Source organism: Macrotis lagotis, chromosome 6 (assembly GCF_037893015.1).
Source record: "Macrotis lagotis isolate mMagLag1 chromosome 6, bilby.v1.9.chrom.fasta, whole genome shotgun sequence".
Lineage (NCBI taxonomy): Eukaryota > Metazoa > Chordata > Mammalia > Peramelemorphia > Peramelidae > Macrotis > Macrotis lagotis.
Genome location: NC_133663.1, coordinates 46,747,448 through 46,765,112, shown reverse-complemented (window position 1 = coordinate 46,765,112; position 17,665 = coordinate 46,747,448). Strand labels below are relative to the sequence as shown.

The 17,665-nt window shown below is 38.5% G+C and overlaps 1 protein-coding gene and 1 long non-coding RNA gene across 12 annotated transcripts in view; one reads left to right on the top strand and one right to left on the bottom strand.

The window, feature by feature from the left end:
- LOC141490809 (uncharacterized) overlaps positions 1-6,354 on the bottom strand; it is a 51,595-nt gene extending 45,241 nt beyond the window's left edge. The window contains exon 1 of one of the 2 annotated variants that reach the window (XR_012469358.1): positions 6,118-6,354. This is a non-coding gene — a long non-coding RNA (uncharacterized LOC141490809). The remainder of the gene's footprint in view (positions 1-6,117) is intronic. The other variant, XR_012469359.1, reaches the window with a different exon arrangement.
- LOC141490808 (transmembrane 4 L6 family member 4-like) overlaps positions 5,657-17,665 on the top strand; it is a 41,133-nt gene continuing 29,124 nt past the window's right edge. Inside the window, exons 1-7 of one of the 10 annotated variants that reach the window (XM_074191096.1) lie at positions 5,664-5,889; positions 6,193-6,331; positions 11,596-11,740; positions 13,295-13,360; positions 13,702-13,772; positions 14,017-14,191; positions 15,675-15,764. In XM_074191096.1, coding sequence (XP_074047197.1) covers positions 13,741-13,772; positions 14,017-14,191; positions 15,675-15,764 — 297 coding nt within the window. In that variant the 5' untranslated portion in view covers positions 5,664-5,889; positions 6,193-6,331; positions 11,596-11,740; positions 13,295-13,360; positions 13,702-13,740. Of the gene's footprint in view, positions 5,890-6,142; positions 6,361-11,595; positions 11,741-13,294; positions 13,361-13,701; positions 13,773-14,016; positions 14,192-15,674; positions 15,765-17,665 lie in introns of all 10 variants that reach the window. The other 9 variants (XM_074191101.1, XM_074191094.1, XM_074191099.1 and 6 more) reach the window with 9 other exon arrangements.

The window sequence follows — 17,665 nt, the reverse complement described above, 5'->3', positions numbered from 1 at the left end:
GGCAATAATGATAACCTAACATTTATATAGTATTTACAATGTGTCAGATACCAGCCTAAGCATACTACAAATATTATCTCATTTGTACCTCTGAGGTAGGTACTGTTTTTATTATCTCTGTTTTACAGATAAGAAAACTGAGACAAACAGAAGTTAAGTGACTCTCCCAGAATCAGCTGGTAAGTATCTGAGGGTGAATTAGAACTCAGACCTTCCTGATTTCAGACCCTGGTGCTCTTTCCACCATACCACCTAGCTGCCTCTAAAAGAAAGAAATGTTCTACAAAAACAAAATTATTCATAGCAACAGTAATACCAAAAACCTATAAACAGAGTGGGTGGAGGATAGCAGGACAAACTGTTGTATCTGGCTATAATATAATGGAATGTTTTAGTAGTATAAAAGATTATGAATATGAGGAATTCAGAGAAACATAAAACCTATGAACTGGCATATATCAAGCAAGTCAGAGCCAAGAGAACAATCCACATCTTTACCTACAATGAAGTAAATGAGATCAGTGATAAAAGATAGCAAAAATCAGATTAGATGCAATGACCAATATTGATTCTAGAAAATCAATGATGAAATAACACTCCTCTCAGTATGAAAGATGATTGCAATGGGAATAGAATCTTCCACACATTACTAGATACAATAATATTCTGTTACTTTGTTCTTGCTTTGGGGGAAGTTCCTAAACAATTGTTCTTTCTTTTAACACAGATTTCTACACAGAAAGCAAGTTCTGGGTAGAGTATAAAACCAAAAAGCATCAATAAAATATTTTAAATGCTTTCCTCAATGATAGAAATTCATCTTGGACATGCTGAATCAACATTTTGGCTATTTGATTTGAATGGGATCAAATTGAGTAGAATTCTGGTCTTATTTGAAGTAATGTAGAATGAATGGTGGCAGGGGGATTAGGTGGTACAGCGGATAGAGTGACAGCCCTGGAGTCAGGAGGACCTGAGTTCAAATTTGACCAGTTACTAGTAAGCCTGTTTGCCTCAGCTTCCTCTTCTGTAAAATGAGTTAGAAAAGGAAAGGGCAAGTCACTCCAGTGTCTTTCCTAAGAAACCCCCAATGGGGTCACAAAAAGTCTGACAGGACTCATCAACAACAACAAAAAAAGAGTAAATGTGATGTAAGGACTCTACTACTAAGTTTGAAGGGAGGGAAGGAGGAATGATCATTACCTAGTCTTTTATCCCAACTGGACTGCTTTTGCTCAGCAAAGGGGCATCTAGGCATCTTGGTCAGGACTGAACCACATATTTTAAATATTTAAAGAGCAGATCCTGGACATGAATCTTGAAGAAAAAGATCAAAATCCTTTGAAGTTGTCTCTGTATTCAAATGATATTGCTTTTTTGTCCTTTCAAAAAGGACCAGTGACATTTAGAGGTAATGTTCTGATATGCTTGTGATTCCAATGTACTCAATAGTAACATAAAATCTCATTTGACCATTTGACAGATCCCACTGGCCCTTTTCTGTTGGGTCTAAAGATTCATAGATAAAATGATTAGTGTGGTTTGTGGGGGGGTTTTCAAGGCCAAGAGGGAAGAAATAAAAGAAAAAAGATGCCATTAGCCTTTATTAGACAATGTAGAAGTGATTACATCGGGTGGCTTCCAGCCACTGGGGGTTTCTCTTACACTGTTCACTTCACTTCAGCTGTTGTTCCCTCCTTCAACTCCACCCACATAAGTAAATGATGCTAGAAGACAGATAGAAATCAGTCTGAAGGGCTCTTGTGCTAGGAAGTGATAACAGTGGCTCACATCTTCAAGGCCCTTCAAAGGACACAAAGCAGTTAGTTACTTCACAACAGCCCCAGAGGTTGAGGTAGTAAGAGGGAAATGGGATAAGACCAGAGCCTTGATTTACACTGTAACCTTAAGATATTCCTGAGGAAAGACTTCCTCTAATGACATACATATTCTACTTTTGGTCTTGGAGAATTGTCTAGAGAAATTAAAGGTTGAGAGACTTGTCCAGAGTGACACAACCAATATGGGTCCGAGGTGAGACTTGAACACAGGTATTTATAGCTCCAAGTCCAGTTCTCTATCCAATATACCATGCTTCCTCAAGTAAGTACCAATGATGCTACTCACAAAATACAAAGAAATGCAAATCACTTTTTTTCCTCCATTGCCCCCAGATGAATGTGAGAGGATGATGATGTTTGTCCTGCATTCTGAAAGACCAGGACATCCAAGTGAATTGAATGATGATGTGTTTTTGTTCAGTTATTTCAGCTGTGTCTGACTCTTCATGACCCCTTTTGGGGTTTTCTTAACAAAGATATTGGAGTGGCTCATCATTTCCTTCTCCAACATATTTTTCAGATGAGGAAAATGAGGTAAATGGTTAAGTGATTTGCTTAGGGTCACCTAATGGTTCTGGTTCAATTTGAACCCAAGAAAATGAGTCTTCCAGATTCTAGGCTTAGCTCTTTCTCCACTGCATTATTAGCTGCTCATTAGACATTCATAAAACAGACTTCCCTTGGGATGGGGCGGGGTCAGAGTCTAAATATGGGACTAAATCTTAAGCTCATCATCTTTGTAAATGAAGTAAACATTAGCTAGAAGTCTTATGCTGAAGCTAGATTAGAACTAATTATCTTATTGGAAGATAGTAAGTGAAATATTCCCAGTAAAACCCTCACGGGGTTAATATTCCTGGTGAAGTCCTCTCAGGGTTAAGAAATATGAAGAAAAACAAACTACTATTATTGGACTATTCCTAGAAAGACTTCATTCCAAGGGAGAAGCTCATGAGTCACCTGCTTTATGATAAGACTATTTTTGCAAACTGGAAGGATAGTTAAACCATAGTCATTACTTCATTAAGATAATGATGAAGGTGGGAAAAATATTTATGAAAACATTTCATTCTTTTCTCTGTGCCTGTTGCTGGTGTAGCTTTTCCTCGAATAAGACTGTACCTTCAATGCTCAAAGAGAACTATCTGTTCTTGCTCATTGGAACAATGAACAGGTTGGGGAAATGTAATCAATGTATCCATTAGATTTGTGACCCCAGCCTATGGATGGCATGAAGGGGCAGGAACAAAGTGCATAAAATTGCTTGTATGTTGGGATTTCCCTGCCCCTCTCTCCCACCATGAGAGAGGTGTGCCATTTTGTTAAGATATCTTAATAAAAACAATTTTAATAAAAAAAAAGATTGTACCTCCAGAGATCTAGCCAATGGGTTAAAGGAGAAGGTGGTTAGGGAGAGAGCACCTACCTTAGGACCTATATAATCTTGCTTGACTGTCCTTTGGGTGCAGCTCTTTGATCTTGAGTCTGCCCTTCTCTCGAAAAAAAGCAAATAACTTTCTTTTGCTCAGACTAGTCTCTGAAAATTTTCTTTAGTGTATTTTTTATCACACTCAATAGTGACTAAAGGCTGTAACAATATGAGAAAGGACCTCCTCAGAGATCACTGAGCCCAATATTTTCATTTTACATATGAGAAAAATGAAAACTCAGAGAGATTAGCAACCCTTGCCCCAATATATTCTTTAGGAGAAAGGGAAGATAACAGTCAAAATGCAACTCTAAAGATGTGTTCATTTCTGCAATGCAAATAATATATATATATATTTTTCAGGACAACTGAAAGATATTGGAAAAGAGCATGGTGATAAATAGCATCCAACATATTACCAATTAAAAACTGCATAGGAGAAGTAGCATAAAGAACATTATTACATTGTATATTACTATTGTATTATATTTTATTACATTATATTTATTATATATGACATATAAGTGTGTATATATATATATATATATATATATAAATTTCTGTGTGTGTATGTGTGTGTAAAACACCATTACATAGAACTAGAAAAGAAGGTAAATTGGTCACTGAATAAGAATGAAGGTAAATCCATGAACAACTTTTCAGTGATAGTCATAATTCACTGTTGGCATATTCTCAAAGACAGGAGGTTTGCTAGGCAGGTTTCACTATATAAGCTAGTACTAGAAAGTTAACTAAAATATGTGATGACAAGTACACAGCATGAGGAATTGTGGGTGGGATGTAATCTCCACTGGTGGAAGATAGAGCCATCCAAGAATGTGAGTGTATGTAAATATGTGTGGGTGTGTGTGTGTGAGAGAGAGGCAGAGGGAGAGAGAGAGAGAGAGAGAGAGAGAGAGAGAGAGAGAGAGAGACAGAGAGACAGAGAGAGAGACAGAGACAGAGAGACAGAGACAGAGACAGACAGAGACAGAGACAGACAGAGATGAGAGAGAGAAAGACAGAGACAGAGACAGAGAGAGAGAGAGAGAGAGAGAGAGAGAGAGAGAGAGAGAGGAGAGAGAGAGAGAGAGAGAGAGACGGGGGAGGGAGGGGGGAGAGAGACAGAGAGACAGAGACAGAGACAGATAGACAGAGAGAGAGAGAGAGAGAGAGAGAGAGAGAGAGGGAGGGAGTATGTGCATGTGTGTATACTGACCAAAGATCCTCTGAAACGAAATCACATTCAGGAAGCCTACAGACACTGAACACACCCAAAATAATACTCATATCCTCAGAATCAAACTGAGAAAATAAATTACTTGCCTATAAAATATATGTGTGTGTGTGTGTGTGTGTGTGTGTGTGTGTGTAGGACTGAAAAAAGCACTAGTTTATCCATATCAGTGTTCTCATTATACCTGAGAAATAATTATCACCAGGACTCTATTATAATAAAAAAAAAACTACTAAATGTCCTCATACTCTATCCTCCCCCAAGAAAAGGAAAGCTGTAGATGACTTTAACAAATTTTATTTTATGACATTTCTTCTCATCTCATTGTTGTATAGTTAGATATTTACTGCCCCCGGAAACACTGGGGTTATTAATTTTTTTTACTTTATAGCAGGAACTGATAGGAAAAGCTGTGATTCCTATAATTCTGACTCATTTTCAAAATGAGTTTCATTTTTCCTTAAGAAATTGAGACTTAAAAAAAACAACAAAAAAAGAAATTGAGACTTAGGGGTGGCTAGGTGGCTCAGTGAATAGAGCACTGGCCCTGGAATCAGGAATACCTGAGTTCAAATCCAGCCTCAGACACTTAATAATTACCTAGCTGTGTGTCCTTGGGCAAGCCACTTAACCCTATTGCCTAGGAAAAACCTAAAAGAGAGAGAGAGAGAGAGAGAGAGAGAGAGAGAGAGAGAGAGAGAGAGAGAGAGAGAGAGAGAGAGCCCAACCACAGCTAGTTACTATGGGAATAGAGAAGACCTGGGTTTATCTTCAGAGGAAGATATTGAAACCCCAAAACCGTCTCCCACCCCAATGAGTAATATCAAATGGTTACCTGCTCAAAAAGAATTACTAGAAGTCATAAAAGACTTTAAAAACCAAATAAGAAAGATTGAGGAAATCCTAAAAAAGAAAAAAGAACAATCTAAGAAAAACAAGAAAATGATGGCAACATTTATTGACTGAGCATCTGAAGCAGTTGCTCAGGAGGTTACCAGAAGTTCTCAGAGAAGAAGAAAAGTGCTTTTCTATTAAGAATGTTCATTTAACGATAAGGTCAGAATGCCAATAGATTATAAACACGTATAGGGGGACGTATTGATACAAAAGATGGCTAAAGTGGGGAGGGGGCTCGTCAATCCTTTCCTTTCTCCTGGTCTTCCCCTTGACTTGGATCTCCTCCTCTGCCTCTCCCAGCACCTCCTGCCCCAGTCATTCCACCAATGCCCCATGCCCCCTCCCCCACTTCGAGCCCCGCAGTTGGTTATTTGTTCTTGGGTGCCCCGTCGCCCCGAGGACCCGGTGTAACGACCTCCCTGATCCATCACGGTCACCCTGGGTCGGCCATCTGGATCCTCGAGGAAACCGGTAACTCCAGATAAGTAAGATAAGAAATGTGGATGGAGGAGACACACAGTTATTTGGGGAGGTTGGGGACATAATGGGGAGGCCCTAGTTAGAGGGACTGGAGGCAGGAGGCAACGCTGAAGGCCGAGGCCTCGGACCCAGACCTGAGCCTGCCTCCCCGGGTAAGGGAGGGCCGGCCTGGAGGGTCAGGGGGGCTGGCTGAACGCGTCAAACGGCAGAGAAAACTGGACCTCTTAACTGACCAGCGTGCCACCCCGGGGTCTGGAGTCATTCACAAACCGACTCTTGCTCCCGTGGCTTTTTCTTATCTCTCCAAGGCTTTGAGCCTTCCTCACCAGCAACCATCACCGGACCCTGCTCGCCGGCGCCCCAGCAACGCTGGAGGAGAGTGGAGCCTTTTCTCTGCCAGGGTCCCCGGAGCTGACGCAGAGGTCACTGGGAAGTTCCGAGAATCAGGTTTTCCCGATTTTCCTCTATCACAACAGGTTAAGCATCTGCTGAGGTTTAAGGGACAGAGAAAAGAGGGTTAGAGCTAGCTGCGAAAGGGAAAGGAGAAGCTCATGGGAATCAGCTACAAAGATGATAATTGAATCCATGGGAAGGGATAAGGTTGTAGGTGCGGGATCCGGCCTTGGGGAAGGCTGCAGGTGCGGGATCCAGCCTTGGGGAAGGCTGCAGGTGCGGGATCCAGCCTTGGGGAAGGCTGCAGGTGCGGGATCCGGCCTTGGGGAAGGCTGCAGGTGCGGGATCCGGCCTTGGGGAAGGCTGCAGGCGCGGGATCCGGCCTTGGGGAAGGCTGCAGGTGCGGGATCTGCCCTTGGGGAAGGCTGCAGGCTGCCGGGAGAAGGCTAAAGGTGTGGGTATCTGGCCACTTGAGGGCATGGAACCTGCCTCCAGAAATGCAGGCCGGCCTGTTCTCTAGTACCTTGGAGCTTTAGGCCATTGTCTGGGCCTGCTGAAATATTATGGGACTACCTGGTTGGGGCGGGGGGGGGGGGGGGGGGGGGGGGGGGGGGGCTAGATTATTTATTCAGTAGACATTTCCATTGAATGATGAAATCAGATGGCAATTTGAAGAGAAAAGTGGAAAGAAAAAGAGCAATGAAAGTGGAACCACTAATAGAGATGGTACAAGTGAAAGGTTTTAAAAAAAAGTTTGGGAATGTGGGTGTGTTTGTAGGCAATTGTGAAGGAACCAATGGTTAGAGTTTATCAAAGATAAAATGGGGCTGATAGTGAGAGCATTCTACTTGAGAAGATGAGGGGCTGGAACAAGAATGGATGTTGGGGTTGGCCTTAGAAAAGGGGTCACCTCCACCTCTTCATGTGACTCAGGAGTAAAGAAGGAAATAGAGAGTAAGATGTATGAATGCTGTGGGATGAAGAGGATGAGAGAAAAAGAAGCCCTTGTCAAAAAGCTTCGTTTTTTCTGGTAAAGGGTGAGGTAAGGTCCTTACTAAGAGAAGTAGAATGGTAGCTGGACAAGAACTGATAAGATTTGGAATAGCCGCTGTGTTGAAAGGTAGAGTCAGTTTCTCTCTCTCTGCATCATTTGACTTTGCTGATCACTTTTCTTTGCTACCTCCTGGTTCTATTTTCTACCATACTTCACCTTTTCTCTTCAGTTTCTTTTGCTGTATTTTCATCTGTTATTCCTGGGATTTCTCTTTTCTCTCAATACTATTTCACTTTATCCCTTCCCATGGATTCAATTTTCATCTTTGTAGATGATTCCCATGAGCTCCAGTCCCACATCACTAATCATCTTTTAGAGATTGTCATATAGACAACTCAAACGCAACATATCCAAAAAAAAAGAACTCACTATTTTTTCCCCGAACACTCTTTTCATCTTCCCACCTTCCCTATTACTGTTAAGGGCACCACCATTCTTCAAGTAATTCAAACCTGTAAACTCAATATAATCTTTGCCTCCAATGTTCTCTCAGTTACCATATCAAATCTACCTCCACAGAACTGTTGTTTACATTCCTTTCTCTCCATTCACATAGCTGCCATTGTTATCAGACCCACTTAGACTGTTGCAGTCTATCTTTATGATTGGTCTCCCCAAGTCATGTCTCTCCCTTCTTCACTCCATTATCAGAGCCTCAGATTCCTTAGCTGTAAAATGAGAATCTTTGGTACCCATTCTATGGAACTCTTGTAAGGAAGGTGCTTTTCAAAATTGAAAGTCTCTCCAACTTTTAAGATGGGCATGGCCAAGTTTGCATATTACTTTGATCCCTTAAGCCAGGCCAATTGTGAAAACTTTTCAAGGCATGAACCATGAACCATCCAGTATCCCCCTTCCCCTTCTTTCAGCTTCTTTTTGGTTATTGTCTTCCTCTATTAGTAAGTTCCTTGTAAGAATGTCTTTTTTCTTAATTTGTATCCCCAGTCCTTAGCATAGCACAATGCCTTTCACATAGTCAACACTTAACAAATGATTAAGTTGTAAATATTGCTTGCCTAGAGCCATAATTTTCCTTGGATCAAAAGCAATAAAGTTATCCTGAGAACTTCCTTAGATGTTCTTAAGAAATGGCAATCCCAGCTTAAAACTGCAGGTTTGGCTTCTTCCCAACACATGCTCAATACTCAAAAGATCATCACAAAAAGTGATGTTATTATCCAAGCAGATTGCAAACAGAAATCAGATAGATTTTTAGTTTAGAATATACTAGAATATATGTGAGTGAATGATTTCTTTATAGAGTGTTTGAACTGAGATCTTAACCAAGAAAATGACCTTGATCTCACCCAAGGAAATGTCCCCCAAGATTTCTAAATTGGCAATCAGGGAAATGTTGAGGTGCTATCTTTGGTCATATGGTTACCTTCCATTGTCTCTTCATGTCCCCTAGAGAGACCTGAACTATATGTGTCTCTCTCAAAGCAGGAATGAAAAATGTCATCTCCAAAGCTTTCTCAACAACTCTAATCCTCACATAGGCACCAAGTCTCCACTCAACCATTATTTCCAGAGTACTATGGAAAATGTTATAGGATTGAAATTAGAGAGATCACAGTTATAGTTCTGGTTTGAAAGTTTTCTATTCTTTTTTGCTCAAAATTGCATTTGCCTTGTGTTGGACTTTCTGTGAATATACAGTTGATTAGAAACATTCCACATTCTCCTTTTTCACAGGTACTTTCTTGACTATTTTTTAATTATTCAAACTTCTTACTAATAATCACATTTGTTGAAATGAAGTGTTTCAGGGTGGCTAAGTGGTGCAATGGATAGAGCACCAGCCCTGGAGTCAGGAGGACCTGAGTTCAAATCCAGTCTCAGACACATGTTATCTATTTGTGTGACCTTGACCTTAACCCCACTGCCTTGCAAAAAAACCCCACCCCATAAATAAATAAATAAATCTTGGAAGAGTTCCTAAATATTTATGAAATTTCAAATTAATTTTACTATTTATTTATTAGTGAATTTAATAGATTTCATTTAATGTTTAATTTATGAAATCTTCCAATGCCTTTCTGCCAATTTTTAATAATTCTCTCATTACTGCTACCAAGATGGTGATTTGACTCCTGAGTGTTCCTTGACAGCGCTCCCCTCCCCCAATGTTATTACCATGATAGTAAAAGCAGATATAACAATAATTATTATTATCATTATTATTATTATCATCATCATCATCATCATCATCATCATTATCCAGAATCAGTTTGTGCCTTCTCTCTTCTGCCAACTCTTCAGATATTTGCAGATGGCTATTTTGTATCTCTGGAAGCAAATGTACACAGGGCTCAACTTGGTCTAGACTGGAGACAAATATCTGAATGATTGTGGAAAGCAAATCAAGCTATTGACATTGGTGACATTTATAATGAGGGAAGAAGTCATCTTCCTTCTTACACTCTTCTTACACTCCTTCCAGTTTTTTTTCCTTTCTATTCCAAGTAGGGTATAGTGGGAAGTCAACCTTGGAGATATTATGGTCCGATACTATATGTAGGACTCTATGTGGATTACCACGTGTATTAATTAACCTCTAAGTGCTCTGGGAGCTTTCCAGGATTATGGTTTGTAGAGAAAGTGCCACCTTGCATTGGCAGAAGGAATTTCCTGAGAGTTCTCTATATCAGTGAAATCACAGATTTAATCACAGATTTAATAAGAGGTAACCCTTATTTCCTCCCACCCTTTGACTCAATTTGGTATTTTCTTTTGTTACCCTATTTGAAGAGGATACTAAGGTCATTTTTTAATTAAAATTTTATCTATAGCTTTTGTTTTTACATTGTCTTCATTTCTACCACTGCCTCTTCCTTTACATCTCAGAGAACCAGCCAATATGGATGAATATTGATTTAAACAAAAAAAAAATCAAGAAATCAGTGAAAAAAACAATCATTGCATTAAGAAGCATGAAAGTTTATGTGTGCGTGTGTGTGTAAATGTATATATGTATATTATATATAGTGGACTTTCCACCTTTGCAAAGAGATTAGGGAGGTGTCTTCCCCATCTCTTCTTCAGCTCATGCTCTTTTAATATAGCCAAGTTCAATTTCAATTGTGTTATGGTGGTTCTTTCCATTTAGACAGACTGTTGTGGTCATTGTAAATCTTGTTTTCTCAACTCTGCTTACTGAATTCACTTTTCCATCAATTCACAAAAGGCTTCTCTGTGCAGTCATCATGTCATTGATTTTTTTTAGTACATTAACATTCCATTACACTCCTGTAACAATATTTGGTTAGTCGTTGCCCAATCAATGAGCATCTACTTTTTTCTAGTTCTCTGTTTCCACAAATTGTTATAAATATTTTTGTTCATGATATTTTATATGTGAGGACTCTTCTTACTGATGAACTCCTTAAGGTATATGGGTACCAGTGGAAGTTTTCAAACAATATGAACATTTTAGTTGCTTTACTTGCATAATTCCACATTACTTTCCAAAACAGTTATACTGATTCACAGCTCCACCAATGCACTGATGTGACTATTTTCCCATAATCCCTCTAACATTAACTACTCCAATCTTGTGTCATTTTTGCCAGTATGCTAGGCATAATATAGGTTATTTTGGTGTGCACTTATCTTATTATTAGTGAATTGGTTCTTTTTTTTTTGCAAGGCAAATGGGGTTAAGTGGCTTGCCCAAGGCCACACAGCTAGGTAATTATTAAGTGTCTGAGGTTGGATTTGAACTCAGGTACTCCTGACTCTAGGACCAGTGCTCTATCCACTGCACACCTAGTGGCCCCTAGTACATTTTTTCATATGGTCGCTAATAGTTTGCAATTTGTTTTCTGAGAACTCTTTTTGTCCATACCTTTGACCCTTTAACGACTTTTCTATTGGGTAATGACTTTTAATTGTGTATATATACACACATACACATACATACACACACATAAATATATATCTATGTGGGCGCACACACACACAAAAAGAAATAGATACATGGGGGAATATTTGTATCAATCTTTATTTTACATGTATGGGTATTTACATGCATGTGTGTACATATATTTATAAACAACATGTATTTTGTTTTTACCATGTTTATACATGAATTACATATGTGCATGTGTGTATACACATATGTAAAGTACACATGATATTTATTAGTTACCAATATTGTAGAAATCAGACTCTTATCTGAAACATCTAATACAGAGATCCCCCCCCCCCCAGGTACTTGCTTCTCTTTCTTAACATATATTCAATTTCTTGAAATCTAACTCAGTTCATAGTACCTGTCTTGGAGTGAATAACAACTTCAGTCTCTCAGGACACTGTTGGAAAGAGAGCAAGGCTATCTGATTGTTTTAAAGATGCGTCTTCTTCTGGATACAAAGACAATCAAAAGAGTCTTTTTTCAAAACTGAGAGGTAGGAGAAAGCAAAATGTCTTCACTCAAAAGTTGGTCCCTGGCCTCTCCTACCTTAATGTCTCCATTATAGGCAATATGTGAACATAGGTATACATATATGTGGTTGTTCATATATACATATATATGATGAAGAAAGTAGAATTTATGGATAAATACACATACACGATATACAAATATGTGTGAGTACATATATATTTTATTTATAAAAGACATGCACACATACATATATCCTTATGCTTTTATCTTGTTCATTTACTATTTTTATTGATTTGATGTCCTACCTTCCTCTTTTTTTAATCAGGTTAGTTAAAAAGTATGTCAAACCAGCTTCTTGGTTTTCTTTAAAAAAAAATTTCTCTAAACTTTTTGTTTTAATGTATCCATTATCCTCTCATATCTTCTTTCCTATGCTTACATTTGGTTTTATTCATTAATTGGCTTTCCAATTTTTAAAAATGAATATTGAACTCATCAATCATCTTCTTTTCTATTTGTTAATTTGTCTTTTTTAGTATTTTTCCCCGGAGATCTACCTTAGTGGCCTCCAAGAAATTTTGATGTTCCATCGTTATCATCATTTTCTTTTCTATAATTTTCATTGTTTCAATTGTCCATTTGTTCATAGACCCACACATTATTTAGGATTCCATTGTTAAGTCTCCATTTGTCTGCATCTTTTCATTTGTGATAGTCAACAGATTTTCTCCTTAAATTCAGAAAGGAACTGATAAGAAGGGGTCCACTAGTCTCCTTTTATTGATGCCATTGTCCCCATGAAAAGGCATAGTTTAGGGGGTGGCTAGGTGGCTCAGTGGATAAAGCACCCTCCCTGGAGTCAGGAGTACCTGGGTTCAAGTCTGGTCTCAGACACTTAGTAATTACCTAGCTGTGTGGCCTTGGGCAAGCCACTTAACCTCATTTGCCTTGCAAAAACCTAAACAAAACACAACCAAAAAAAAAAGGAATAGTTTGAGCAGGATGTCACCGAGGAACAAGTCTTGGAAGATATGTAGACACACACACACACACACACACACACACACACACACACACACACTTCCATGGAAACTAACCTGCTGTTCCCCCATCCCTGAGTATTCATCTCCCTTACCTTTTATCAACATTTTTAATTTCTTACTTTTCTTCAGAGAAAAATTCAAGAGCCTCCTAGCCCCTGACTCCTTTCCTGATGCCTCAGATCTCTTTATATTGACTTTTTTCTTTTTTGGTTTTTGCAAGGCAAATGGGGTTAAGTGACTTGCCCAAGGTCACACAGCTGGGTGATCATTAAGTGTCAGAGGCTGGATTTGAACTCAGGTCCTTCTGATTCCAGAGCCAGTGCTCTGTCCACTGAACCACCTAGCTGCCCCTATATTGACTTCTTAAGTCCACTTGGAATCTTCACAGAAGAGATACTCCTTGTGTATATGAATGGTTCCATTTATGAATATAAATATTACAAATATTAAGTAAATAAATTGTCTTTATATGTTTTATGAATGTCTACTGTATTGCCAAACTGATGGTGTTTATTTTTTAAAAATTTCTGTAGTTGGGAGAATGACTAAAGAATGACCAGGTAGTCAAAATGTTTTCGTGTTGACTCTGGGAAATACAGGTAACTCTCATTTAAAAGAACTGTTCGTGCTTGTCAGAGAGTAGGACATCCTCTAAATCACTGTGTGACTTTACCATAGGGCTGCTGAGTCAGAGAACCTGGCTTCAGAGCTTGTCTCCACTCCTGCACCCAAGAGTTTGCTTTGAATAAAAAGAAAAAGAAAAAGTTTGCTTTGAATTCTAAGATCATAACGCAACTGAATCTGTGATAAGTTAGCCAAATTGTTAAGTAATTCATAAGGTGGTCTTTTTTTAATCTTTTAGCTGTCAAAATGTAGAGGACCCTTAAGGGTGCATGCAAAGTAGACCTAAAAAGATGTTCTCTTTAACTCCATCTTCCAGTCCCAAGAATCAAGTGTCTTATCCATGCTGAAGAAGTGAATGGTATCCATGGAAAAGTGCTCATTCCTCAGGTAATCAAATGGATGAGGGTTCAAGGGAAAAGTACTGCCAGGATGTTGAGAACCTTAGAAATGTCTGTATTTAAGGGGGATGCACCATTGCTTTGAGATGTGGTCAGTGGATAACTGGATTCTAATCCCATTCCCATGAGGAAAGAGAATAAACTGAAGTTCTGAGCTAGCATCTCAGAATACTTTCTCCTCCCCCAAGTACTTTCTCCTCCATCTAGTTTCTGGGGTTCTCTTTCTCTATCAGGAGGATATGCCATGAAAAATGTTCAGAGTGTTTGAGAGAAAGCCTTATCCCTCTGAGTGGGATTGGTGTCCTGCTAAACATCGGGCTCCTTCTCCCTTCAATGACAGTAGTGAAATTTCAGAATCTTAGTGATGAAGTCAAATACCTTCCAGGAATAATCGGATGTGGAATATTAGTGAGTAAAAGAGATATTACCAAACCTTCTTAGGGTCAACTTCTCCTCTGGGGGGGCGGGTGGAAGTGAGGGTTAGAATTGGACAGAATTTGGCTCCTTTAGTTTCATCAGTATTTTGCCATTTAGGCTGTGCATTATGGAGTATGGTCAGTTGCTAACAAATTCTTCCCTGTCTTGCTAAGAAGCCAAAGACTCAGTGTCTTATATTAAAGTTCCATCTTCACTCATTTAAATAAAATACTGACCTTGGTCTTGAATATTTTGGCCAAATGAATCATCAAACCATTTCTGTCTCCCATCATCCTAATGATAAGGCTATCTTATTCTTTTATTATGGGAGTGGCTTGGAAAAAAGCAATATTCTTTTGAGAAATTGATTTATTTAAAAGCCCTCTAAAAAAGCTTCATTCCACTGAATGAATTGTTTCTGAGTACCGATACATTGTTAGCAACAATTTCTATATCCAAAGTTGTTACTAGGGAAGGGGACTAGGGCATTACATCAGGTCACTGAATTTAGCTTTTTGAATATTCTTCAAGTTCTAAATTAACACATTAGCTAGGAAAATGCAATGGAAGAATTTATATGCCCCAGATTTCCTTCACTTCTGAGAAGACCTCTCTAATAAGATTTTGATCAAAATCGGATGTGAGAACACAATAATATGTGTCGACCGGGTACAAGTATTCCTAGTGCCAGCCTTGCCCATAACCTTTGGTTTCTATGAATTATAAAAAGAAAAGGAAACAGGATCTACAGATCAGTTTTCCTCCATGATAAATGATGAGTTTGTTTTTTAAATTTAACCCTCCTTATGTCCATAGAAAAAGGGACTCCAGGGGCGACTAGGTGGATGGAACACTGGCCTTGGAGTCAGGAGTACCTGAGTTCAAATCCAGCCTCAGACACTTAATAATTACCTAGCTGTGTGGCCTTGGGCAAGCCACTTAACCCCATTGCCTGGCAAAAACTAAAAAAAATAAAAATAACAAAAGGGATTCCAGCTTCAGATTTTGTCCTATGATCAGCTCAAACACAGTCAAATGAAAGGAGAATTATCCCCTATATATGATATTTCTTTTTGCAAATAAGACTTTTTTCCAATGAGATATTTGTAAAGTGCTTAGCCCTTAGTAGAAATGCTTATTCCCTTCCCCTTCTCTTCCCTCCCCCCAGTCTCCAACAAGTCCAGATGGAAAGCTATTGTCTCCCATTGTCCTTGTCAAAGTTCACATTCTTTTCGCTTTAACTTATAAAAATATTTTTTCCTAACTGAAAATGAATTTACAGGCATGAAAGAAATCCTTTGCTCCTTTAGTATGCATTCATTAAGAATACTCAATGATTCATATAAGAAAGTCCCATATTTTTTGGTTTCCCATCTGGAATCCTTTAGTGCATTATATTTTCCTTTAGCTGGGGAGACCCCTGAGTGTCTTTGCTTCCACCCAAACTCATTGTTATGTTCCCCATTATTGGCAGATCGTCTTTCCTGTTTTCTCATATCTGCATACGAAGCGAAATGCTATAGAGAAATGTGTACGGGTTGATTTGTGTGGGCCAAAGTATAAGGTAAGTGATTCCACGATGAATAGCCAACTCCATGAAAAATCAGATGGATTGGCATGTACCCAAAGTTTGGGGTGGGGGGAAGGGGGCTCTGACCTCAACTAAAAGTAACTTAAAAAGGATGGAACAAAGAGGGAAAGATGGGAATATTTCCTGACCACTGGTAATTAAAAAACAACCCTAGACCTTTTACGTATAATAACTGATATCTAAATGCCATTTTAATTTAAAGATTCTTAAATAAATTTAAATATGTCCAAGCACTTTATAGGAATTATCTTATCTCTCTCTCTTGACTTTAATAAAAACCTTAGGAGGTAAGCACTATGGGACCGTTAACTCCATTTTATAGATGCGGAAACTGAAACATGGGGAGATTGAGTGACTTGCCTTGATCACATACCTAGTAAGCCTCAAAGGTAAAATTTGAATTCGGATCTTTCTGATGCCAGGTCTAGTAATACTAATAATGATAATGATGTAACACCTTGAGGTTCACAAAGTATGGTATAACTATTGTCTTATTTAATCCTAAAAACAAAGCTGAGAGGTTTTTATTTTTATCTCAACCTCATTTTACAGATAAGGAACCTGAGGCATAGAAAGATTAAGTGATTTGCCCAGTGTCATATAGCTAGTGTACATCTAAGGTTGGATTTGAACTCAAGTCTTCCCTGACACTATGATTGACCCACCAAATTGTCCCTTTAAAATTCTATCTACTACCTCACAGTACTTCTCCATTTCTATATCTAATATAAAAAAAGCATTTGAACTAGACTCACTGGGGAGGGATCCCAGTTGTGGATCCTATTAGGACTATTATTGGGCTGGTTTAGTCTTAAGAAAACTTGACTTCCAATTAAGGGAATTAGGCAACCTAATCTCACTTTTCTTCTATAGAGCTGAGAGTTGATTCTAGAGTCAGTGCAAAGCCACTGGCCTTTATTCAGTAGAGAGTAACTCTGTCAGGTAAATACTTGAGAAAAAAATCACTTGGCAAATATTTGGAATATAAATTGGAGTGGACAGGAGTTCAGGGCAGGGAGATCAATTAGGAAATGATTACAATATTCTAAGATAGATGTGAAGAGAATCAAACTAAGATGGTGTTTGTGTGAAGAAGGCAGGAAGGGATGGTTGTAATAGGGTAGGTAGATATGCTATTGTCAGACTTTATAAGATTTGGAGGTAATTGGAGAAGGAGAAGCCATGGATAATGACAAGATTATGAACCTTGGTGACTGGAAAGATAGGTAGTACCCTCAACTTAAACCAGAAACTTTAGAGAAGAGTGAGTTTGTGGGGAAAAGATAAGTTTTATTTTTGATAGGTTGCCTTTGAAAGATCTCTATGGCAAATCCAGTTTGGAATGTTTATCTGATAGTTCTGGAATTTGGCCACAATATTCCTTGGTGTTTTCATTTTGGGATCCCTTTCTGGAGGGGGTCAATGTATTCTTTCAATAACTATTTTGTCTTCTGGTTCCATGATATCAGAGCAATTTTCCTTCAATAGCCTTCCAGGATTTTTTTTTATCCTCAATGTGTTAAAGAAGCTTAATGATTCTTAAGTTGTCTCTTCTAGGTCCATTCTCTAGGTCAGTAGTTGTGTCATTGAGGTATTTTATATTTTCTTCTATTTTTTCAATTTTTTGGTTTTAGCAGATTCTTGTTGTCTCATGAAGTCATTACTTTACACAGATTCTATTCTTTTTTTAAGGGAAGAATTTTCTTCATTTAACTTTTGCAAATCCTTTTTCAATTGGTCATTTCTGTTTTTGAAGGAGCTTTCCATTTGCTCAGTTGTGGTTTTGAGAGGATTATTTTTTTTTGCACTTGTCCAGTTGTATTTTCCAAGGGTTATTTTTCTTGTTGCAAAGTGTTAATTTTCTCTTGCAAGGC